We start from the raw sequence: 26,347 nt of genomic DNA, 5'->3' as shown, positions 1-26,347 counted from the left end.
TGGGCATTCCAGCATATTGTTAATTATTATATCTAAATGTGTGTGTATATATTTTTTTAGGACCTTTTTCATGTAATCTCATTTTACCATAATCTGTTATTTGGCCACTTAAGAATAAAATAAATATATCAAAGACAATGGTGGTCATTATTTTTTTTAAACTGTGAGACTATTTTATACAAACTAAATTCAATTAAGAATATGTCAAATGGTGAAATTGCTAACCATTTTCTTAATCTGGTTCTGTTAAGTTTATCACGAAGGAATTAAAGCAGTACTTCATGGGGCTGTTACCATCTTGAAACTAACTCCAATTGTGGTTAAAGAGAACAGACTGATGCACCATATATGCAGAATTGAGTAAAGAAGCTGAAATGCCTTTTAAAAAACATTGTCGTGTATTTATTTAATAAAAGGGCAGATTTATTTATGTTTACAAACAAGTTTCAAAAACAAAAGAAAAACATGTATGCTTCTATTTATTAACCTTTTTCAAAATGCCAACAGCCCTCATGCTCTATGAAGGTTTCTAAGGATTTACTAGAAAAATCAATACAGTTCACCCCACAGTTCACCAAGACATCACTGAACTAACATGTTTAGACTAAAACAAAAAGGACTAAGGTTCTCTTGTAGTTTGATAGCTTGATTTAATTTGATTTGCCTGAAACAACAAAAGCATTTCAAGCATCTTTTATTATGCAGTTGATGTCCCGCATTAAGCAATCTACTAAATTCTGAACAAAAGGTTATCAGCAAATTTTCAAAAATTTTAAAAATTAAACAGTTGTTTCAAAACCATTAAGTAGTAAATGTATTTAAGAAACTAATTAGGACAGATGCCATAACTTTATTAGAACACCACTGCTCATGTTTTTTGTTTTGTTTTGTTTTTTTGTTTGTTTTTTTTAAACAAAGCATTAGTGTTATCTATTTGGCTATTAGTATTAGCAATTTATCTACAATATTTAACAAGGTAAATTGTAGGCAAAAATTTAGTACAGTTTCAATAGAAACACCCTTTTTTTTCCTGAAAATAGAGCAGTATTTGAAGGACTAATTTTTCTCTGCATCAGTTATAAGGAAGCCTCCCATCTATGAACAGGAACAAAAAAAGTATCTACAAACCTTGTAAACAGATCTGTATCATTTATAAACATAAATAATCCAAATTATTAACAGCCAACAGCAGAAATTAAAGAATCAATTCTATGATCCAGGGCTCTTCGTTTGCCCAACTTGACTCCTCCCTCTCTCCCACCAAGGATTGAGATAAACTAAAGCTCTGCTAATAATATACCGTTCAGGACCATTCTTAGGTACTACTGATGATCCACAGGTCACCTCATGCTGAATTACTGTTTATCTGTCAGTTCATTTCTCCCACCCCCTAAAAAGCACCCTCAGTCTGGCAGAAAGCTTTGCGTTTTTTTTAAAAAAATAAATCTACATTCGTACAAGTATGTCTTCTGTTGAAGTCCAAAGACAAGAATACTATCTTGTCCGTCACAATAGGTGAAAAGACCCAGTTTCAATTTGTTTCTTTACAATGCAGCTAGTGTGTTAACATTCAGCTTACAATCAGAGTGATGTTTCCAAACTATGTAGTGGGCTTCCTGGGGATGAAGAGGTAGCAGACTTGTTCATTTCTATTGTAAGATAAATCCCGCTGTCAACAGCATTGTTATTTCTGTTGGGAGAGGGTGGAGGACTGAAGTTACGTTTTGTAGGAGCATCGTCTTCAGCATCAGTGTCATCAATAAGGGGAATATGAGGTTCTGAATCTTCTATCCTAAACTCAGGATGTGTCATAAAGTTGTGAATCGAACTTCTTGATTCCGGTTTTTCTAACCCTTCATATAAAGAACTACGAAATGCATTCACCACTCGAATCTGTAAATATCAGAAAACAAAAAAATGTCAGTACACTACTAGTTTAACTGAAAGAAGGCGCATTTATGAGTCTGAATCCACAAACAGCTAGGTATGAGTGAATCGTATTTGCATGTAATGCAGTGGAACTTGCAATACACTGTAAAAAAATGAATATTTTAGTAGGACACTACAGAACAACAAGACCACATACTCTAAGAATTAAGATATAGAATTCAAAGTAATACTAAAAAAATCTCATTGTCACTGGCTAAAATTTAATAGCCATTTTATAGGATTTTTTCCCCCCTAAAAAAACAAAATCAAACAAGAAACAAACAAAATGAAAACTTAACCATACACAAGCTTTGGCTGATTTTTTAAAATTAAAAAATATATAATTTTGAAAAGAATTAAAATAAGTTAAACGAAGTCAAGCACAGAGGGTTATTATTTATCATGCTAGGAATTAGGGTGTCACCAACTATGAAAAAGCCAAGCAAATATAAGCTGAATGCCACAATGAACTGACATCTACCCGACTATTCCCATGGGGTATAAAATAAAAATAAAGACGAAGTCCAAATAAATATCTATAAAATGCCATTAAACAGCTATAAATATTTGAGTATATGCCATTTGTCTATAAAGTGTTAGTGTTTTTCTCTATAATAGATTAAAACTTAAATCAATTTATATGCTATAGTTCACTGAAGAAAACAGACTTAAAAACAAAAACAGAAAAAATCCCTTTGGGATTCTTCTGTGAAATAGTTCCCAAGGAGAAGACACAAAGTTTTCTATTATTTTTGCTCCTAAACAAATAGCCTAACAATTCACCCTCCTTCTCAGAAGTCTCTTGTATGGACGGAAAGAGATGAATGGGGAAATTAGCTAAAAAAAAAAAAAAAAAAAAAAAAATCACTGCACACACTAACATTATAACTCATTAACCCAGTGTCATACAGACTTTCAAAAAAAGCAAAATCCAAGTAGTTGAACATCTACTATATATCAATCTAAGTACAGTGTTTGCTTTTGCTTTGATTCTAATGAATCCTATTTAGTGAAGATCACTTACTCATAAGAGAAGTAACTGACACTGACATTCCAGAAAAAAAATGTAGTCACCAAAATCATCTCATAATAAAAAAATTAATTTCTTCAAATAGACATTTGAATGTATCAATGTATTTATCACCTCAGTTATCATTTGTGTGTGTGTGTGTGTGTGTGCGTGTGGTTGAGAATACTTAGGATTCTAACTTCTTAGTATGTTTCAAATATACAGTATAGTATAGTCGCCATGCTACACGTTACATCTCCAGAACTTATTCATCTTGCATAACTGAAACTTGTAGCCCTTGACTAACACCTTTCCATTTCCCCTTCCTCTCTGGTTAACCACCATTTTACTCTCTGCTTCCATGAATTTGACTACTTTAGTTCCCACGTCTGAGAACTTATCCAAAGGAACAAAAATCAGAATCTTGAAGAGATACGTGTACTCCTATGCTCCTTGCAGCATTACTTACAATAGTCAAGATAGGGAAACTTAAACGTCCACTGACAGATGAATGGATAGAGAAGATGTGGTACATTTACACAATGGAAGATCATGCAGCCTTAAAAAGAAAGGAATCCTGACATTTGCAACAACACATGCCTAGCTCTGATTAGAACCTAACCTCTCCTCATAGTTGCCTTGCCTGATTCACTAGGTCCTGTATGTAGGCTGCTTTACAGCTTGTTCACTCAGCCTTTTATACAGAGAGAGTACAGCACCACTGACTGAGGAAGACAGAAGTAAAAATGTCTGGGTATGAATTCTAGCTCTGCCACTTACTGGCTAAGAAACCCTAGACAAACAGATTTCCTCAACTGTAAAATGGAATAAATACATTTTCAATTTCCTTTATTGCTTATTCCCCCATTTACTAAGACTAAATGTTTTACACAGGATATGTAAACAATTCTTACTAAATATACCATTACAATCATTGTTGTTTTTACTGTGAAATCTTACATATCTTACAATTATTTTACATATGTGAACATTTAACAAGTATCCTGACTGTCCTAATAATAAACTATGCAGTTGAAAAAGCAAAAATGATAACCCCCTCAAAAAGAGGAAAATATCTGTTGTTGTCAGAACACAAACTGGAGGATCAGCCAGCAAACCTGATGGGTGATGGGAACTTTTAAGAAGACCCTGAAGTTGCTACTTCTTTGACTTGGTTGCTGACAATGCTGCTAAATAGAGCTAGAGAAACAGTTATGTTTTCTGTTTTGTTTTGACCAGTCTGGGTAGAGGCGAATAGTAGAGAAAACAAATCAATTTTGAAGCATGTTAAATTTTGGGAGGTGAAGAACATCTGAGGAAAAATATCCAGAACTCAGGAGAAAGGTATAAGGTATGAGCTCTAAGCTCTAAGATAGGTAGAGTGTAAAGAGCAGTCAGTCAGTGTGTACACATAATCACACAGACACACATCTGTGGCAGATGAGTTTAGATTTCCTTTTTACCAAAACTTTTCTATTTTGGTAAGAATTTTTGTTTCTGGAAGAATTTATTAAGCTATCTGAGAAAATGAGAGCTTGAGAGGTTATTCAACATACTCGTACTTGATTCTAACCACTTTATATGGTGAAACTGAGCACCTTAGAGGGTGGTTGACTTGCAACATCACTCCTAATCAGTATCAAAATGTCTTGGAACCCAGTTTCCTGGACTCCCAATTGCAGGTCCTTTCAAAGTCAGTAAGAGAACATGTGGACATTAACCTCACACCTAACGTCACTAGTGTAAAACACTTCCTAAGGTTAAGGTTAATGCCGTCTCTCTCTGATTCTGCTACTTGGCTACATGACGACAAGGCATACAAAAGGACAGCTCAGAATCACTCCAAAGCAATGAATTTCAAGGAACAGTTCTCACATTAGATAAAATTACAATAAAATCTAGATTAACCAGGGATCATTAAACCAGATTTGTTTTACTTTCTACTCATAAAGAACATAAGTAACAAAGCTCTATGTAAGGCATGACACCCAGCTAACCTACACTCACCATGATCTCTATTATCTAAGGTTTGTAAAATAGTAATTTTGAGTAACTAAAAAGCACAACTCTACGCACAAAACTTTAGGTAGGTAAAAAACTATGTTAATACTATAAGAGTTCAGTTTAAGCACGAAAATAAGAGGTAACCATTTGTGACAATCCAAGCCTTACTCTTTATTTTATCCAGTCTTTTAAACAATTCCTTTACTATTTATTGATCCTTATGATGCACAATGTAATTATAACTCCTAAAATTATTAAAATTAAGAAAAAAATCCAATAATCCCCATGTCAAGAAAATTTTTTAAACACTAAATTCTGAGGAAAACATTACATGAAGCATATATGGTGAACAAAAAAATTAGTGGTTATCATAATCAAAAAGTAATTTTAAAAAACTCAAAATGATGATCAGTTTACATTAAATACATTAAATTTAATAAGTCAAAACAAAACCATGCACCCTGCTAAACCACCTATTTTCCTAAATAAAATTCTAAATTTTGACAGCAGAAAAGAATAACAATATTATTGCTCAAAACATGACACTCAAGGTTACCTCTAAAACATGAGACTATTTTAGTCACTGGCTGATATATCCTACTTTCCATAACATATTGCCCATTTCTGAAATTTACATTATTACTTTTATTGTATGCACCAACAAAGAACTGCAATGGTAAAACAAAAGATATCATGTAATAAGGAAGAATATTCTAGGTCATTTCCAAAAGCTGGGTGTTTGCACATCAAATTTTCTCAAAGTAAGACTTACTTGTGTAACGTGTAACCTTTACTTATCTGGAATAGAAGCTGGCAAACATTTTCTGTGAAGAACCAGTGAGTAAATATAGCTTTTGTGAGCCATACGGTCTTTGATACAACTACTACACCCTGCCAGTATAGTGCAAAAACTACCAAAGACCATATTTAAATGACTGAGCACGACTCTGTTCCAATAAAATTTTATTTTCAAAAACAGGCAACAGAGCAGATTTGGCCCACAGGCTATAGTTTACCAACCCTTCTGAGAAGACCAGATTTTCTTTCAATTTTGCCTTTCTAGGAAGGCTTAACTATTGATTCAGCAAAAGAATTTACTAATAGTGAAGGCTGATATTACAGTGATATACTTCATAACTAAAGAAAAACTATAGAATGTTTTTTGTAGAGATCTTTAGGAGTAAAAAATCTGAGGAAAAAAAAGATGATCTCTCCAGAGATATTTCAAGCCTAGTAAATGACAAAGTAGAAATGGATTATTTCTTTCTTTAGCAAAACTAAGATTCCAAATAATAGTCAAAGAAGTTTGAAATCCACAGATGTTTCTAAGACTATTCTATATTAGGGCAGGAATACAGTAAAAAAATCAAACCTTTAATTACATATATTAACACTAATAGTTAATTCTATATATTGGCTGATGTTCTGTACCATCACCTAAGACAAGGCTTTATCAGCAAGTTTGGAAGAAACTTATGGTAACAGAAATATAGTTACTGCAACTGTTAGTGTACAATAACAACCTCATGAACAAGAATATATATCAGCCCTTGATACCTCCTTATATTACAAGAACACAGAATACAGAATAAAGAAATAAACACCTCAAACCTTAATGAAGCCATAACTACAAACCTGCTCTCTATCACCCTCGCCACCTGCTCCCAGCAACTCAGAGGTCTCATGCACACTTGTGCATCAGAAATGAGCCTGGGGCAGGTGTGGGTGCGCATGTCTTAAAGTTGGTGACTGATTTGATATTTAATATAAGGTGTGCAACACAATTATACAAAGAAATATAGTAATTACAGTATACCTAAGGTCATGTGACACCCCTTCAAATAAAAAAGTCAACTGTTTAGAATTTGCTGAAATAAAATAGAATACATACCACCCAGGAGATAAACTTGTCAGAAAAGTTTAACATGAGCTAATCATGAGGAAACAAAGGAAATTCAGAATGTAGAATACTTTCTAAGACAACTGACCTGGAATCTTTAAAAAAAAAAAAAAAAAAAAAATTCAATGTCCTGAAAAATAAAGATAGAAGAAATGGATCTAGATTAAAGGAGACTAAATAATCCTAAAACACATGTTGATGAGCCTTTCTTGAATTCTGGCTCAAAAAAGCTCTAAGGACATTTTGGGGGCTACTGAAGTATCTGAATATGGACTGTATATTAGATAAAATGGTATTACAGTATTCCCTCACTTATCATGGGTATTACATTCTCGACACTCCCGCGATAGGTGAAAATCCACGAAGTAGGAACCTTACATTTACTTTAGTATTTATATATATTTTAAGGCTTTATAAACCCTTCCCACACACTTATAAACCATTCCCAGTCCCTTATTAACCTTTTCCACACTTTTATAAACACTACTTATGTTCTTAAACATATTCTACACTCTTAAACCTATGTAACTTTAACCACATACACAGTACCGCAAAGTCCCACGATATAGCGAAAAATCCGCGATAAATAACTAAATATCATATTTTTAAAAATCCCGCGATACAGTGAGGACGCGATAAGTGAACTATGATATAGAGGTACTGTACTGTATTGTTAAATTTATTGGATGTGATAATACAGTATGATTATATAAGAGACTTATTTTTAAGAGGTACACACTGAAGTATTCAGGGGTGTAACATCGTATCTGCCACGTTCAAATGGTGCAAGAAAAACTATATATTAATATATAAACAAAGCAGATGTCATAAGTTATTAAGAAGTGCTAAATCCCGATAAAGGGTATTATTCATGATTAATCTTTCAACTTGTCTGTTCATTTTAAATTTTTCAAATTTAACATTTGAGTACAGGGAGACTGTTTCAGGATGAAGTATCATTTTGGATCCTTCTTACAAGATATAAACAGATACTTACCATCCATTCTAGCCTCATTAACTCCTTATATTTCATTACTCTTTTAGTACCACACTATGTCACTGAAGCCTTTCCCTAACTGAGCAAATTCTATCAAGAATCATCAGCTCAGGAGTCATGTGCTTCAGGTCACTTCTCCTGACTTCCCAGGGTACATTAAGGGCCCTGTTATAATATTCTGTGTGCCATAACCATGCAGTAATTCTCAACTACTTGTTTGTTTTCCTTACTATGGTAGGAGATGAAGGAATGAGTTGTAATATGCCCTCAAAAGCCAGAAAGAAGGCGAAATCCATAGGGAGGGAGGAAGGGATGCAAATGACATTAGCTGTCCCAGGCCCAAGGCCAAGCAATTTACATATACCATTTCATTCAGGTAGGTAGTAGCAGGGTAATTTTTAAAAAACAGATTCCTATCGATCCATGTATGTAAATTTACCGCCCTGTCTAATGTTACAGGGTCAGTTTTTCCTCAGAGCACTTGTCTGTGTTTTGTTCTAAATCATGCTTCCTCTGATTAGCTATGGACAGATCATTTAAGCTCCAGCTCAGTTCTCACAGTAAAATGGGGAACAGTCCCTGTTCTGCCTGGTTTGCAGAGCACAGTCAAAAATAACAAACAGAAGTTACTTAAGCAAAAAGTAAATAAAAAGGTAATGAATACACTGTTTTTCTTAAAATTGCATTGTTTTCTCCTTCAACTCTTCCTCTCCCCAGCTTCCCAAAGGTTCCTCTAGTCCTTAACTGGCGAGAGACCGAATGACTAAGACAGGTCTCTGCCCAAATACGAAGACTAGCCTAAGGTAGCTCAGCTGACTTTGGGGGTGGGTGGGCCTCCAATATACTGAGAATCCATGACAAAAATCAAGGCCCTAATTCACAGTAAGGATGGTATAGGTTAAAATGCTTTTGGGGTATTTACCATTTACTAATAACCTGTAAGGAAATTTGTTATTTTAGTCAGTTAATGGAAAGTATGACATGAAGTGATTCAATAATTAATCAACAGTACAGTTTCCCTACTTTTTTGGAAAAACTAAGATAATATACTATTATCTAGGATACAATTTTAAAAAGAATTGATTATACAAATGAAAAACAATAACAATAAATACCACAGAACTCTGAATCTTATACAGAGATCATCCCCTCCCCCATAAAAAGAAAAAAATCCAAAACAAGGCCAAAGTCTAGGCTAAAAAGGCAAACAACTGGGTATATATTGAGAATTTTTTAATAACTTACTTTCCAAAATCAACAAGGTGAGTAAAAATGCTACATTCATTTTTAGCTTTAAAAATACAATTTCTTGGTTCTGTGAGATCAATTTCAAATCACACGCTTCTGCTTCTGGGCACCATGCAATATGAAAATGTTTGAAGGCATATACTCAAAAATTTATAGTAGTTTCACAAATTCTAAGCTACAATTTTATTCCCCATATTAACAATCAGAGTTAGCATAGAGACAAGCTCACAGATTTCATATCTAATCTTTGGTTGCAATTGTTCCACCTGTTATCTAGCCCTCTATGAAATAAAACAACAACAATGACAACACTTTGAGGTCTCAATCCACTTTACAAAAAGAAAGCTTTATGAAAAGCCTGAACAATGAATTTAAACATTAAGGAGAAAATGAGAAACGTTAGGTGTGTGAAGTAGGAAATGTTAATTTCATGCACTTAGGAACACACACTCACACCCCACAGTAGTAGAAGCAGTAGAAGAGGAAAACACTACATGTGTAGGGGTAGAAATATTTGTTACATCATGATGCTGGCTGGCGATGGAGGGTTGCCGCCTTAGAGCCCCCTGAATGGAACTTCCACTCTGGAAAGCATTCACTACATCCATCTGCAAGGAATCAGAGATTGTGACAGCTTGCTCAGCAAGAGAGAGAGAGAGAAAACAAGAGAAAGGACCATTCCATCTATCAACATACAAAATGTAAAGAAAAAAGGCACTTTTTACAGAGCAGATAAATAGGCAAGAGTAGTATTTTGTGAAGAAGGGGGGAAAGCTAGGAAAAAATGAGCTTAGGGGCATATAGACACATTCTTTCATGATCAGTTAAAACTTTCACTCATTCCAGGTACCAGTATTATTTTTCAAATAAGTTTTGTGGGTTGGGAAGGCTAGAAAGGAAGTTAAGGAGTATGTTTAAACCTCCTCCCCAGGTCCAAAATCCCCCATCTGGCTCCCATTCCCATCATCTCTCCTACCTCTCTCCAGGCCCATACCTGCGTTTGGATTCTGTTCAGACCTCTAAACCACAAGATCTGGCCACGCCGCAACTCCCTTTCAGCGTGATCAATCTCTTCCACGTCCTCTGCTAACTCCTCCTCAGGTATTTCTTCCTTTTGTGTTCCATGACCAGCTTCCTTTAGGAACTTTAAACGGCTAGTAGGAATTGTTGAAATAAGCTACAACACAGGGGAAAGAACTTGAAATAAATTGTATCAGGTACAAGTAAATGGATCACCTTTAGTGCAAAGGGTATGAAAGGTGCAAGTGTAATAAACTATCTCCACCAATGAAGCAATGAGATCCTGTCCATCAGAGGCTTTCTTTCTCAGAACAAAAAATATTATTCTCTTAGATACACAAAAGATTTACATTTGAATGGCAAAAAGAAAGTTTTCCTGAATGGAAATAACATGATTACATTTTTCATACTTTATTTAGGATGTTCACAACAGTAAATTGTAAAACCATGCTTTGACATATGTATTTACTTAAACTCGTATTAATCATATTTATTTCAAACAAAAATGGCAGGTAGTCTTATTGGATGCAAAACAAGTTTGTATTTCATCTGTGCTATAAGAATTCAATGAGAAAAAACATACCCACATTACAAAAATCTTCAAGGTTAAACCAGAAAGTGTTTTGTTTATAAAATATATATTTTTAAAGCAACTATTTAAAAATCTGGGTTAGGGAATTTCTACCCTACCACCTAATTTCACAGATGGAAACAGGCTCGGAGACACAAGAAGGGACTTGTTCACGGAGTGACTATGACTCTCGATCAGAATTCTGACCACCCAAATCAGTACTGTCAACCATGGCACACTTAAATTCAATAGACGACATCAACCAAAGATGGTAAATGATGCCTGTTGGATATGTATGCTACAGAATTTTCTCTTCCTGAAGTTAGCCTGATATGGGGGAGATAGTGGGGTTCTGTTCTATTCATGAGAGAACATTATAAAATAATTAGAATTATAGCCAAAAAAGAAAGGTGGACCAAGTATGGACCCTACTTAAAAGAAGATCTCTATTAAAGAAGTATTCAAAGTGAGTAAGAGAAACCTCAGAGTCTAGAAACACAATTAAAAAAAAAAAGTCAAGATAAAAGGCACATAAAGATTAAGTTCAAGAAAAACCTGGATGTTTGGTCTGACTGACTTGTAGAACAACAATAAACTGGTTCACACAAGTTATACACCATAACACTATGCTAACCTTCATTCATGAAAACATTTGTATAGACTGTCTATAGTTTTTATAGTAATGGTAATAAATTTAAAATGAACAATGTATACACCATTATCACTTATCTTTTAAAAATAATGACATGTACTTGCAAGTCAGCCTTATAATAAAGATGAAGTATATCATAGTTCAGGCATTATATCTTATATATATAAGTGTATATATGTGTGTATATATATATATAAGTGTGTATATATATATATATGTATGTATATATATATATATATACACACGCATACACTGTTAAAGCCATTTAATCCAAATAATCAAAAATATCATTTTGTGGCTCATTTTTCCAGATACCATTAATTTTTATGGTAACATTCTCTATGTAAACTGGAATTCAAAATTGTTCTTATGCTACATTTTGGATTAAATTATATAAAAAAGAGGTAGTCTTAAGTACATAATATTTTACATTTTTGTAAAAAGAATTATTCTAAAAATGCAAAAATAGGTTATAAAGCAAAAGATACAGATATTAGCATCCTGACCAATTATTCATGTATTATCTTAATATTGCTGAAAACTTGTTATACGAAACAAGATATTAGAATCCTAACCAGTTATACATGTATTATCTTAATACTGCTAAAAACCTGTTATATGAAACAAGTTAAAAAATTATGTAAGGAATTTAAATAACATTTTATTATATAGGCATAATCATAACAAACAGCAAGTGACATATAAAAACAAAAATTACATTTTAAGAAACCATATTCCTAAATGCCCTTTTGCCCTAGAATGGTAACTACTTAGAATTAAGTACAGAACTGCTTTAAGAAAATACACATTAGAAATATTAAAAAAAAAAAAAAATTAAGGTTTGAACAAAAAATGATGATATTTTTACCTGGCCCCAGAGTAATGTTCCCATTCCTAGGAATATTGACCATAGCCACTGTTCTACTGAAAGTTCTGAACAACTGAAAGGTTTTCCACCAAACTGCACAATTATTATCTGGAGGAACAATCAAGAGTAAATTTGTTTAAATGTTTTAAATTTTACAATTCACATACTCCAAAAATTACCCAAATTTGTGTCCTTTAAAATTTAAGCTAAACAACCATTATTCTGATGGTGACATGTATAATATTCACAGCTGAAAAAATAAGACCTATGAAATAATGTAAAATCCCTCTGTCCAAAAATGTAAATGTAGGTATACTTCATGTTTAAATTATGCTTATTAAAAACATGATTCTCATGATCAAGCAGATAACTTTATACTGTTTTTAAAAAATATAATCTCAAGAAATTACATTCCCCTATATTTAGTACAACTCTTTGAATAATTTATGCTTGTCCACAAAAGATAGTACACTTCTGTGGAAAAGTTGACGTAATATTCAATCTTTTCTTTTTCCTTCTAATTGCTATTCATTCCCGGTTAACAATTAGATGTTAGGACAAATATAAATGAACTATAAGAGAAGAAAAGTAACTTGTGAAGTTCTATAAAATATATGCTACCTCAGGTGGTATACCCTCCGAAATTTGCTTTCCCTGATAAAAAGTCCAATGATCCACATAAATAAAGTTCATAATATAGTGCTTACGTTTCCCTCCTTATTTTAAAGAACCTGAAACAGTATATATGGGAATTCTTGTAAACTGATAGGCTGCCAAATATTGATATTAAAAAGAATCATTTTAGCCCTGGCTGGTGTGGCACAGTGGATTGAGCGCTGGCCTGTGAACCAAAGGGTCGCCGGTTTGATCCCCAGTCAGGGCACATGCCTGGGTTGCATGCAGGCCAGGTCCCTGGTTGGTGACACATGACAGGCAACCACACACTGATGTTTCTCTCCCTCTCCTTCTCCTTCCCTCCCCTTCTCTCTAAAAGTAAATAAATTAAAAAAATAATCATTTTAGTATTGAGTTTTTAAACTTTGTTTTTTAACATTATCAACTCCATTCTTTGTAGCTGTATTTTATTCCAAATTCAAGTGACATGTATGTATCTGTCAATTTCACTGTCTTTAAAGTCAAGTTTATTTGTACACTTGTAGAAATAGATTCCCAACTTTTTTTTTTTCAGTAGCCCAACCAGTTCAATATAAATGATTTGGCAATCTTTGGCAATCTTGCTTGGATTTTATAGAGATATCAAGCTGGAATATTTTTCTTTTGTAAGCTAAAAGAATGAGCATGGAAAAAACCTCCCCCATTTAAGCATTAGCCTTTTTTTTTTTAATTAGTATAATGAGGGATGTGAAAAGGATATTAAGATGCTAGGGAAACAAATGATAAATATGGTTGATTTTGTTTCATAAGAAATAATATCTTTTATTTTAGAGCTGGAAGAAATACAATTGTCTAATTAGTAGTGGAATTTACTTCTAAAAATAAGTTTCCATATTCTTTAATATATTACTTATATCAACACGATACTACACAATTGTGTATTTCAGTGTACAGAAGCATTTCCTAACTGTGCTGAGGGAACCTAGAATTAAGTGTTGTCTTCTAAATTTAGAAGGGGGTGGATTAAACAAAGTTCAAGAGCTTTTTTAACTGAAGGATTTCCCAAAGCCTCTGAATTGGTAATTTCGAAAAAGAAAAGAAAAAGTAGCTGAGATTTGAGTGCTTTCCACCAGACACTAAGCTCAGAGCTTCATTGTGCGCTCTCTCTCTTACTGCTTTGATAATTCTATGACATGATCTGATTAATATTATCATCCCCATTTCACAGATGAAGAAATTGTAGCTTGTCAAGGTCACACAACCACTGAGGCAGCAACTTGATTTGAGCTCAGAACTGAGTCCTACGTTCCTACTCATAAACACTATGTTATACGGCTTTATGAATCTCCAAATACGGCAATATTTCCTAACCTTACTGAGGATATAAGAGCAACTCAAAAGACTAGGGTTTCATGGAACAGACTTTGAAACCACTGAATCTGTATCAATTGCTACAAAGTAGAAAATAAATTAAAAATATTTACATAGGATTATTATGTACTTCATGATCTGTCAAGAAAAATGTACAAGTAAGAATCAGCTAGTAGTAACAAGAGACAGAAATTAAATACAATTTATAAGGTGAAGCCGTTTAGGCACCTCAGATATATAATCAAGACTTTGGCTATTTTGTTTTAGAAGCAAACAAAATGAGGTATTGTATAAATCAAGGGTCATGTTTTCCTACCCAGTGGCAGTCTACAAAAGTGATGTCCAAAGTGCTAATCCATGACAAGAGGATAAGGAACACACACTGGAGTTCAAATCAATGCCCTATTAGCACAGTACCGCTGCTGCTACTACTACTAAAAACAAAAATAACCCAAAATCCCTCAGCAACAACACAAACCCTCATCTGAAACAGACAGTGTGAGTAGTGAAATTGTTGATTTATGCGCTGGCACATGCTCCTTATCTCACTGTGAACTTGTAATAAGATGGCTGATCCACACTCTGAGCTGCACTGGTGTATTTATAAGGCATTGAAGAATGACACCTCACATTAACTGTTTTAGGTATACAGTATCAACCATTGTTGAGAATCGAGTTACCAACCAGATTTGCTTGCTACAGAAATGGACAGTTAAATTTTTGTAATTCCCATATTTTAATAACAGGTCAAATAAACCTAATTTTGTAGCCAGTAAAAGCTAAAACTTTAGCATGTTTTGAACAATGATTTTTGTAAAATGTCAATTAAAATTTCAGAAACCATTTAGCAAATAAGCAATATTTCTCCTAAAATTTATAGAAATTGAAAACAAATAGTTTTTACAGAAATAGTTAAGTCAAGGATTTTGATTTTGGTATCCACAATGCACAAGTTATAGGCTGAATAAACTTAAAAAAAAAAAAGCTCACTTTTTAATTTGAAATCTTATTGTGCTTACTAACTTGCTGGTGTGATTATGTACCTTTCATAAACCTGTTTTGATTCCAGATTCTACTATACAATCATTTACACAGAAAAGTACTACAGAATATAAGATGACATAAAAACATAGGTTTAATACATAGTTATATAAAATTACCATATGTAAAGTGATCATTAGTTTTATTCTTTAAATGACCTCTATAAAAATGGGAAAATTTTCAGTCCTTCTTATTCATTCCCAATCCCACTCCTCACACCCCATTCTCCACTCTCATTTCTGCCTTGTTTTGACAATATTACAAAATGAAAAAGTGACATGTCCAATTCAGGACACAGCTATTCAGAATCATTTGGAATTTAAAATAATTAGTTCAAAACCTTTTATTATTTAATAAACTCAAATGTAGAAATACAATTGCTAGCCTTATTGGCAATTAAGCAAGCCTAGAAGGTCAACTGTAACACTTATCTTAGCATACAAATGTTAATAGTTTTGATAATAATGATGTAGAATGAAACAATTAGAATCAGAGTGAGTGAGATATCACAACCACAGAACCCATGGTGCAAGTAAAGTATTGTTATCTTAACATACACTTCCAATAGGCAGAATTTCAGGATAGGGCAATTTTTTGCTTGAGTTACGATATTTAAAACTTTTAAAATGTCATCAAAGCAATACACAGAAGCCCCACACATCACAGTTAAGTAATTTCTGGAACAAACCACCTCTTTACCTAATATCTTCAACATAATAATCAAATTTGAAAGTATTTTTTCTAATTACCCACCTGTACCACAAAAGTGCCTAGAACAATTGCGCAGAAGATGGCATTATTAAAGATTCCTTCAAACACATTTCTTTCACCATGAATTTTCCGGGCATTTATTTCGTTGAAAAGTTGCATCAGCACAAAGGTATTAAAAACAATAGTGTAATGTTCTGAAGGAGGAGCATGCAAAGGAGCATTTCTTCCACTATCAATATCAAAAAACTTTTCTCCTAAAAGAATGAAAAATTATTATTTTGTAATTATCATAAAAATAAAACCTTTATTTGATCCCACATGACAGCACAGAAAAGAGTTCGAAGGGACCTGGGATTACCTAGCTTTCTCTCATTTCATAGATGAGCTGGCTGAAGACCCTCAAACTATGCTGACATATACAAGATCACATATCTGAATTCATGACAGAGTCAGAACAAGAAATCAGGACTCTTTTTACTACCCCCCCACTATCTCTCACACTGCTTCCCCAAATTTACCAAGTGTCCACTGATAAAAAGGAGAAATTAAAGGTAAATGAGGAATCAAAGAGAGAACAACTTAAAAAATTTGTAACATTAAACATCTGAGATATTAGCTTGGAACAGAAACAACTGAAGCTTTAACAGGCATTGAATTCTTACCAGCAAACAAGAGTGTAAAAACTACTACAAGTTGATAGAATGCATGACCCAAAATGTTCTTCATCATTGTGCGTGAGATGAGAGGTTTATTTCTACCGTAAGGTTTCCGCAGCAAGAGTGATTCAGTGGGGGGTTCAGTTGCCAGAGCCAGGGAAGCCAGCGTATCCATTATGAGGTTTACCCACAGCATCTGTACAGCCTTGAGCGGCGAATCCTAGAAAAGACAGGTTTCCTAATAGACATTCACAGCTATTCAGAAACTCAGCGATTCTCAGGAAGCCTTATGTATTTAAAAACTTAAAGAACAAAACTGGATCGCACTTTTATATTAATTAACCCAAAACATTAAGCTTCAGCTTATTTAAACATTTAAGTACTTTAAAAAGGCATATTATACACAAATTTGCTTTAAAATAAACAAACTTTAATGAGCAGATTGTCAACCTACTTGAGTAATACAGGCACCCGTGAAAGCAACAATCACTGCTACGACATTAACAGTAAGCTGGAACTGAAGGAACTTTGAGATGCTGTCATAAACATTTCGTCCCCACATAACTGCTTTAACAATACTTGTGAAGTTGTCATCTGTGAGGATAATATCAGAGGCTTCTTTAGCTACGTCAGTTCCAGCAATGCCCTAAGAGAAAAAAATTCTGTGAATGAAGACTAAATATTTAAAATGTAACTTATTCAAAGGGATAATATTCAACTGATCAACAAAAAACCATTATACTTAATAATTATTGACTTAGATTTACTGTAAAAGAAGGCAATACAGTTATTCTAAGATAACATCTCTCAGAAATCCTGCCTAAAGAGCAATCAAAAATAAAAAAGAGGCTTTGAAAATAAAGTTCAAATTGGGTCAAAAAAAAAAAAAAGGAATGGACACAGGCATCAACCCAGTTCCTTCCAAAAGTCACACAGAAAGATATATTAAAAATAAAAACTCACTAAAGTTAGTGGGAAAGAAGATACTGCAAGAAAATCTTAGGAGGCTAAAAAGCAGATAACCAAATATGGAGTAACATTAGCAGACACTCGGAAAACTGAATCCCAAGCCAACAGTAGGTAATAGCCTTTTTTGCACCACAGACCTCTCCTCCCTAAGCTCAGGACTTGGCAGCACCAGGTAGAATTGGCAGTAGGGGGTGAAGGTGTGAATAAAAACAGGAGGATTTCTTCAAAGTCTTAGAAGGTTGAAACTAAGAACAATATTCGTTAACAGAATGGGATGGATTATTGTTATGGATCAATAAAAAAAGAGGTCAACTACACAACACAGATGATTCTCAGAAGCATAATAATGAATAAAGGAAGCTGAAGTCAAGATAATATATAATACATGATTCTTTTGTACAAAGTTCAAAAACAGACAAAGGTCATCTTCAGAATACTGGTTATCTCTGCAGAGACACAGGGCAGTAATTAGAACTGAGTGTGATTGAGGTTTCTGGGGTACGTATAAGTAATATTCTATTTCTTGCCTTGCCTAAAGCAGATCTGTTCACTTGCAATAATCTAGTCAGTTGTGTACTTATGACTCAAGCATTTTTCTGTATGTGTGTTATAGGTTAATAATAAAACAAAAAGAAAGCTATATCCTCAGAGCTCCTTCCCAAGTCCATGCAACCAGTCAATTTGCCACTCCCTCTGAAAGGGCAAAAGACTGTCTGCTAATTTACCAGAGGCAGTATGACAGAGAATTTCTGGACTGAAGGGAACCAGGCATTGCTGAGGATTATATTATCTGAAAAAAAGGGGTTAAGGTTAAGAGTAACTCTGTTTAATAAATGTTGAAACTATCATCTTTCTTCCCTACTTGTTTTCCAGGATACCAGTATTCAGACTGCTCTCTAGGTAGCAGATTTAAAGATATTTTTCTAGGATATCTGATCACCTCAAGAAAAAGACCTAAAACTACTGCAATTCAAGGTACCCTAAGAAGTGAAATGGCCAAGTCAGATCACTTTACACAGAAGCTTCCAGTTGACAAATCCCACCCATAGGCCCAAAGCTTTCCAGCTTTCCAACTTTCCATGAGCAACAGGCAGAGATAACCACGGTTCACCTGACATCTTAGGAGAGCACTAACCTGAAAGACAGACTGACCCAAAACAGATTCTGCAGACAAAAAATCTCATTAAAAAAAAACCAAAACAAAAAACCTCACAAAAAATCCATACCTTTAGAAAGGTAAAAGGTACATCAATAAAATAAGAACAAGATGTTAAAACAAGAACAAACTCAGAGATCCAAAAACAACTCTTGGAAATTAAATATATGACTCACATAAATAAATTACAAATCGAGGGAAAAGCTTTGGAATTAAAGGAAGATGACAAAGGTACGGTAAACAGGAAATAAGAGACAAGATATGTCCAAGAAGTCTAAAAATCAGGGACCTTTCCATAAAGAAACAGTGGAAAGGATAGTATTAGAAAATTACACAATATTGAAGACAATGAGTTTTCAAAGTAAAAAACTGCTCTAATACAAATCATCACAACATTTAGAGAATGGAAAACAAAGTAAAGACTTAATATGCTTCCAGAGAGAAAATAAACAAAAACCAAGAGGTTCAATTCAAAATAGTACAGAATAACAATGGAGGAACAAATTCAAAACTTGAAGTGAAAATAATTTTCAATCTAGATTTTTATACCAAGTCAAATTAAGTGTCAAGAGTGAGGAGAGGATGAAGATTTCAGTCATGAAAAAGCTCTCATAACCCCTTTTCCCAGGAAGCTATTGGAGAAGATGGCTCTCTTACACGAGGGAGTAAACTAAAAGACTATGGCATCGAGTCCAGTAAATACAAGATCCAAAGTAAGACAGAGGTAAAGGAAATCCTCGGGAATGGAGAATAACAAGACAGCTGCGTAGCAGGCCTAGAAAACAATCAGTCCATATTAAACCACGTCAGAAGTCTGGAAGAGGGATCTCTAAGAAGGTGAAAAAGGTACAAGTGTCAGATGTCTCTGATGTGATGAAAAGAGAATTTGGTGATGGGTTAGATTTAAGGACATAGAAAAACTAAGCAAAAATAAATAAAATGAAAAAGAAAGTAAACGAGAAAGGCAAAACATAATAACAAAGTTCAAAATCAAGCTTTTCTTGAAATATGCAATGAAGGAACAATTTTAATTTAAAATTTTAGTCTCTAGCTCCTAATCTGAATATTTCACTTTTAATGTGCAACATATTTAACACATCTAAGCTCAAGAGGTTTCTCTGATTCTACTCATTCTATTGTCTTCTACAAATGCAAATCTCAAAACTCCTGTGTTGAAATTCCTTTAAAATGTCCAGTTATTAAAATAGTCACAAGGATGTATATGACAGAATAGGGAACGTAGTCAACAACTTTGTAATAACTATCTACAAGTCTGATGGGTACTAGACTTAAAGGGGGGAATCACTTTGCATGGTATGTAAATGTCTCATCACTTATGTTGTATACCTGAAACTAATAAAATATTGTATGTCTACTATAACCGAAAAATCAACTAAGAAAAACTAATTCCATATTCAAAAAAGTTTGAGAAACATTTCATCAGAAGAGGTAAACAGCTTTTTTTATGAGCTTCTCCGAGCTGTATGCTAACACAGAGTGTGTCTCCAAAGCAATTTCACTCCATCAGATAATGTTGGCTTGGGAAGAACAAATTCCTTATCTTCATATTCAAGGTTCGAATCAGGTGGGGCCCCAGTCTATCCTCTGTTTCACATCCCATTATCCCAACACCAAACCTTCTTCCAATTATGTTGAAACTACAGTCATGAACTGTATAAAAATGTTTGGGTCAATGATCAAATATATATGATTGTGATGTGATGGTGGTCCCCTAAAATTATAATGAAGCTGAAAAATTTCTATCGCCTGGTGACAATGTAGCTGTTGTAACACCATATGCAGGCATTACTCACATGTTAGTGGTAATGCTGGTGTAAAAAAATCTGCGGGACCAATTGTATAAAAGGATAGCACATACAATTAGGTTTAATACATAATACTTGATAATGATAATAAATGACTATAAGTGGTTTATTTATGTTCTATACCAGACTTTTTATTATTTTAGAGTGTACCGTTTCTATTTATTAAAAAAGGTTGCTATAAAACAGTATGTCATGTTACTCAGCAGCAGCCTCATGCATCTCCTGTTTACCACATCTCTTAACCATGTCATTTTCCTATCTTTGATTTAATCTTGTGTGGTTTTGCACAGTAGCATGCTGTATGAGCTTGTAGCCTAGGAGCAACAGGCTATATCATATAGCTAGATGTGTAGTAGGCTATACCATCTAGGTTCATGTAAGTGCACTCTATGTTCACACAATGACATTACCAGACGTAGCCTTGTTAAGCCGGCGCATGACTGTACTTGGAGTTCACTGAGGGTCTCTTGGCTGTACTTTTCTATATGCTCTTCTCCCAGCATCACTACTCTTGCACTTTGGGGCCATTAGTAAGTAAAATCAGGGTTACTTGAACACAAGCACTGAGATACCAGAACAGCCACTCTTGATAACCCAGAGAGCTACGAAGTGACTAATGGGCTGGTAGTGCTGGACTAAACGGGTGATTCACGCCCTGGGCGAGACTGAGCAGGCAGGTGTGAGATTTAATCATGTTACTCAGAACAGCGCACGATTAGAACCTGTAAATTGTTTATTTCCAAAATTTTCCATTTAATATTTCAGGATTGAGGTTGACCATGGGTAATTGACACCACAGAAAGCAAAATCACAAGTAAGGGTGGACTACTACATAATAATAAAAAATTATGTAATCATATTTTAAATGTAATGTGGAGGCTTTCTATCTAAAGGAATTCTAAAGGGAGTGGCTAAATAGGGGGAAATGCCAGCATTGTTACTTTTTGTAAGCTAAGAATGTACTCAGAGTCTTTCCATAAATCTTATTTTATTGTTGTAAAGTTAATTTTAATATTGAATTTGCTAAATATATTTGGTGTATATGTATACATATATACAGATATAGCTCTGCAGAGCTATATACAGAGAGAACACATATACAAATAGGGTTCTAAAATGCTGTTTCTGCCTAAAAATAAAAGAGATAAGTTTAGAAAGGACTAATCAATAGCAATTTCTTGTTGGTATCTAATTCTGTCTTTCAGTTTTAAAATATGAAATTGAAGAACTGAACAAATGCACAACCTAAGTAAAATTCAAGCTTGAGCAAAAGTACTTCCAAATCCAAGCCACTAAGCAATTGTTCTTTCTCTGTATTTTCAAAATAAATTGAGTTTTTGTTGTTGTTGTTGTTGTGCTACCTTAAAAAAATAAGAAAGGGGTTGATATAATTGGCCTGAAACCTTCAGGGCTTAAAAGAAATCAAACAAAGCAGCTGCTGTAGTATGTGAGCTTTGTTTACATTATATACCCGCCTGTATTTATGTGAATCCCTTAGTATCTGCCTTAAACACTTAAGTTTTGGGAAGAAAGGTTTTTTTAACGTTTGAACATGCATTGTACATAAATGCCCTCTTGGTCAACTGGCCAGATGAATGAATCCTGCTAAATTCTCAGAAGCAGCAGGGAGTGATCCTGTGTTCCTAAAGTGAATGACCCTGTTTGCCTACAGCCAACAAGCCTGTTGAAACAGCACTTAAATATTTAAATATTCCTTATCCCTTCACCTACTCTTCACAAGTCTTCAGAAGTTCATACCAATGTCCTACCAACTGTAATAAGTTTGAGATAGGTTAAGTCAGGGATCTCTGGATTCACAACTAATGGCTGAGTGCACTGTATCCATATAACTTCTTTTTTCCACCTTGCTCTCGATCTCTCCTTTGGAAGGAAGGCTGCTACCATGGTGGTGGTTCTGCTAAAGCCCTATTTTAGCTGCAAAATACCAGGACAAATTATGCAAATAAACACTGGTACACATAAATATTCTCTTATCTGAAACCTTTGTGTTTCAGAATTCAGCCTCTTATATTTTAAAAAGTTAATGAGGCACCTAACTTCTATCACAAATTCTCCCAGAGGGTGTTAGCAACCCACAAAACATATTGATATCTCTATAACAGCTATGAATTTCACATTAAATGGGACAAATAACATGTTCACATCAGGTCAGGATAAGTTTTGCAGTCAAATGAGTCTGCTGCAAGTTTAGGAAAGAAATTTTCGTTTACAGATTTTTGGATTATTATGGACATATATTGTCTAAAAATACAAAAAAAAAGAAAAACTAAATTAAAATTAGTTAAATTTCCCATGGCACTGAGCTTACAAAGATTCATTTCAACACTGAAAACCAGTAAGAAACAGATTAACCACGATTTAGTAAATGCTTCAATAGTATTATAGCTACATTACCAAATACCAGTACAAAATAATAAAATGCTTTCATTTTCTAGAGCTTTAAAGAGTCAAATCTAAACTGAGAACTTGAAGAAGGAAAGGCAGATATTTTTCTATCAAAAAATATTATTAAAAAAATATTATTTATATTAAATATAAAATAAAATAATGACACTCAGTTACTGTAAAGGGATATTTTCAGTTGAGTGGAAGATTATCAATTGTTTTTTTAAACTTTAATATATATAACTTCTGAGTTTGTCTTCTGCTGAAGGGGATTGTTGCAAGGTTTAGATGAGATGACAAGCATTTATTTTACAGAGTACAGGTAAATGTATAATCTTACTGTAATTGTTCAAAAGAAGTCATTTTTCAGCCAGATTTCACTGCATCAAATACAGTTAGTGTATAAACTAATTAGACATATACATCAATAATAGGCTTATATATTAATTCCTCAAACTAATCTTGAGAGACAGTATCTAAAATCAATTGAAATCTAGTAAAAATACTACACAAAAATCCAAACAAAAAACCTAGCCAGTAAGTTACACTTGAATAGGTAAGTTCCTACCATTGCAAATCCAACATCAGCTTTCTTTAGTGCTGGTCCATCATTTGTACCATCACCGGTTACCGCTACAACCTGCCGTTGTTCTGAGACAGTACTGTCAATTATACCTGAAATAGAAGTAAATATTTGAGCTCTAAAAATATTCCCTTTAATTAATAAAGTGATTCTGCAGAACATCTGGACGAGTCAGTTTTATAGACTCAAGTTTAAAAAGAAATAATTAAACAAACAGAGGAACGGAAACCACTGAGATATTGGGCAAAGAGCAACTCCAGAAACTAAGGTTACATTAAGAGCAATGTCCTGTTTTAATCACTGAAGATGAACACATTCACCAAAGGTATCAAAAGGAAAGGTATTTAGATTTTATTGGAAAAGATGATAATCATGATTCAATCTAATATTCGGTATGTATTACTATTTCAGGAAGCAGGAGATTTTTCTGTGTTAAAAAACTGTGAAATAATAATAAAAATCTACTCACCTTTAACCAGTGTATGTTTGTCCGTAGGCGATGACCTTGCAAGTACTCGAAGCTTTGGCCAAATCTTGTCTATCCGCTCTTGTTCAATCTATAAATTTTTGTCAAAGTTAAAATGTGGCCAAACCTAGTTTCATAATTCCAAATTAGTTATCTAGAATGTGTATCAGTGGTTCTCAAAGTGTGGTTAACAGATTAGTAGCACCAGAAATTCCTGGGAACTTATTAGAAATGCAAATTCTTGAGCAAGGCCCCAGGATCAACTTTTTAAATACTTCGAGGTGGGGCCCTACCCATCAATGTTTTAAAAAGTTTTCCAGGTAATGGTTGCATACTCAAGTTTGAAATTAACTGATATCATCATTATAAGATCAAATTTTTAAAATCTCCCCACTCTCTATGAAAATGGAAGCTCCTTAACTTAGCATAAAAAGCTCAGGGAGTTCGGGGTCCCGTAAGATACGCTCCATACCAACCTTTCCAAAGTCATCTCCTATTACTCACTTGCATACATTGTATTTCTGAAATTGGCCTAAACTTAAGTAGAATAAGTGCTCACAAATTTGCACATTTCCTAAAATGCTAGTGTTCTGCTTCTTGAGGTGTGGGCTGCATGTACTCATAATGCCTAATACAGATTCAATATATATTTGTTGAAAGGAATTTCTAATACATTAAAAAATAAAAACCCGTACCTCTCCTTTTTCATTTCGTATTCTTCTGTTGAAATCTTTACCTTCTAGGCATAGGAAATCTTCCCCAGGATGTAAAATACCACATTTGGTAGCAATAGCCCGAGCAGTATTAATATTATCACCAGTGACCATCCGTACAGTAATTCCAGCCCTTTGACATTTCTTTATTGCATCTGGTACCTGGGTTACAGGAAAACAAAAATCCATATTATAAAATAAAATTAGTATTTCCAGAGGGGAAAAAAATCCCACTGAACAAATATGCATTACCTCACAGTCCCAGAAATGACAACTTTAATTTCATCTCAATATTCAATATTTCTTGAATTATTCCCAATAAGCTCTTCTTTCCTCTTCTACTGCCACAGTCCTAGTTCAGGCTTCATTTTTAGTTGTCATCCAACTTAACCTGTTTGCATTATTTATTTACCAAAAGCTTTTTTAAACCACCTTTCTCCCTGGCAACCACTAGGCAATTCTTTGGCTGGCTTCCTGCCTTCTTGATTTTACTGCTCATCCATACAACAGCAGAATAAATGCTGGGGTTCTTTAGGGTTATAGGTAGCTCACCCACCTCCTCTCATACCTTCAACTATCATCTTTGAGCTAAATCTCCCATCTCACCATGAAAACTAGATTTATAATTCCACGAGAAAAGTGGGTATAAAAATTTGGGTGTCCAAAGTTTGTTTTCTAAACTTATTTACTATTTAACAGAAACATAAGATTCATCTTATCTCTTCCATCTCCCTTACCGTATATACCCTGAAGAGCTATAGATTTTACCTTGTTCCCACTGCTTGTTGACTGAGCTACTGCAATAGCTTTTTAATTCATAAACCTGTCTTTATGTTTGTTCCTCTCATAAAACATTACATACTTGACAGAATAGTTCTTTTTCTAATATACTTCCTTAGGAACATGATGACTCCCCTATTATATAATAAACCGTAAGTTCTTATAAACATATGACGACTCCCCTACTGTTATATAATAAACCATAAAGCTGTGATACTGTGTGTCAGTATCACAACCGAGCCTCAGAATACTTTTCTAAATTTATCTAAAAATTTTCTCTATTATATATAACTTGATAGATGAATGATCTACATATATTTCTGTGCCTTTTTCTGGAATTCCCTTTCCTGCTCTTCACAAGCCAGAAAATCCATACTAGAGGTTGAAAATGCAAATGCAGGTAACATAAAAGACGGCCATCCAGGTAACAGGAGGAAAACATAACAAAAATGACAAACTCTGAGATGAATGTCTAATAAAAGAGCTACTCAGCTCTAGCCTATCTTTACTCTGGGGAAATGAATGCTCAATGCTGACAGAACCTACAATTTCCAGAGAAAATAATAACCCAGATTTATGCACACTCTCTCAATATTTATTGTTTTAAACACACACACACACACACACACACACACACACAACTGAAAGCTTAATTTGGCCTGTAAGCTGTTTATGACCTCTATTGTAAATACAGTTTAAATGTTAACATCTCTGGGAACTTTCATGGCCTACCTAGACAGAATTTTATTATACATACCTCTACTATAGCTCATTAAATCATATTCTAGTTATTTGTTTACCTAACTTTTCTGCAAATCAGTGAGCTTCTTGAGGACAGAACCCTTACCTTTCATCA

General features: G+C 34.0%; 1 protein-coding gene across 1 annotated transcript in view; it reads right to left on the bottom strand.

Moving 5' to 3' along the window:
• Positions 1-379: 379 nt before the first annotated feature.
• Positions 380-26,347, bottom strand: part of ATP2B1 (ATPase plasma membrane Ca2+ transporting 1) — a 112,671-nt gene continuing 86,703 nt past the window's right edge. The window contains exons 13-22 of the mRNA XM_090273897.1: positions 24,694-24,873; positions 24,002-24,089; positions 23,518-23,624; positions 17,047-17,238; positions 16,599-16,812; positions 15,979-16,190; positions 12,199-12,306; positions 10,082-10,264; positions 9,609-9,695; positions 380-1,893 (exon numbers count right to left, since the gene is read on the bottom strand). Coding sequence (XP_090130023.1) covers positions 1,582-1,893; positions 9,609-9,695; positions 10,082-10,264; positions 12,199-12,306; positions 15,979-16,190; positions 16,599-16,812; positions 17,047-17,238; positions 23,518-23,624; positions 24,002-24,089; positions 24,694-24,873 — 1,683 coding nt within the window. The 3' untranslated portion in view covers positions 380-1,581. The remainder of the gene's footprint in view (positions 1,894-9,608; positions 9,696-10,081; positions 10,265-12,198; positions 12,307-15,978; positions 16,191-16,598; positions 16,813-17,046; positions 17,239-23,517; positions 23,625-24,001; positions 24,090-24,693; positions 24,874-26,347) is intronic.

This window comes from Furipterus horrens, unplaced genomic scaffold, assembly GCF_987537825.1.
Source record: "Furipterus horrens unplaced genomic scaffold, mFurHor1.1.pri manual_scaffold_4, whole genome shotgun sequence".
In the NCBI taxonomy this organism is placed as follows: Eukaryota; Metazoa; Chordata; class Mammalia; order Chiroptera; family Furipteridae; genus Furipterus; species Furipterus horrens.
The sequence above is the reverse complement of the archived record's forward strand: the minus strand, read 5'-3'. Positions and strand labels throughout refer to the sequence as shown.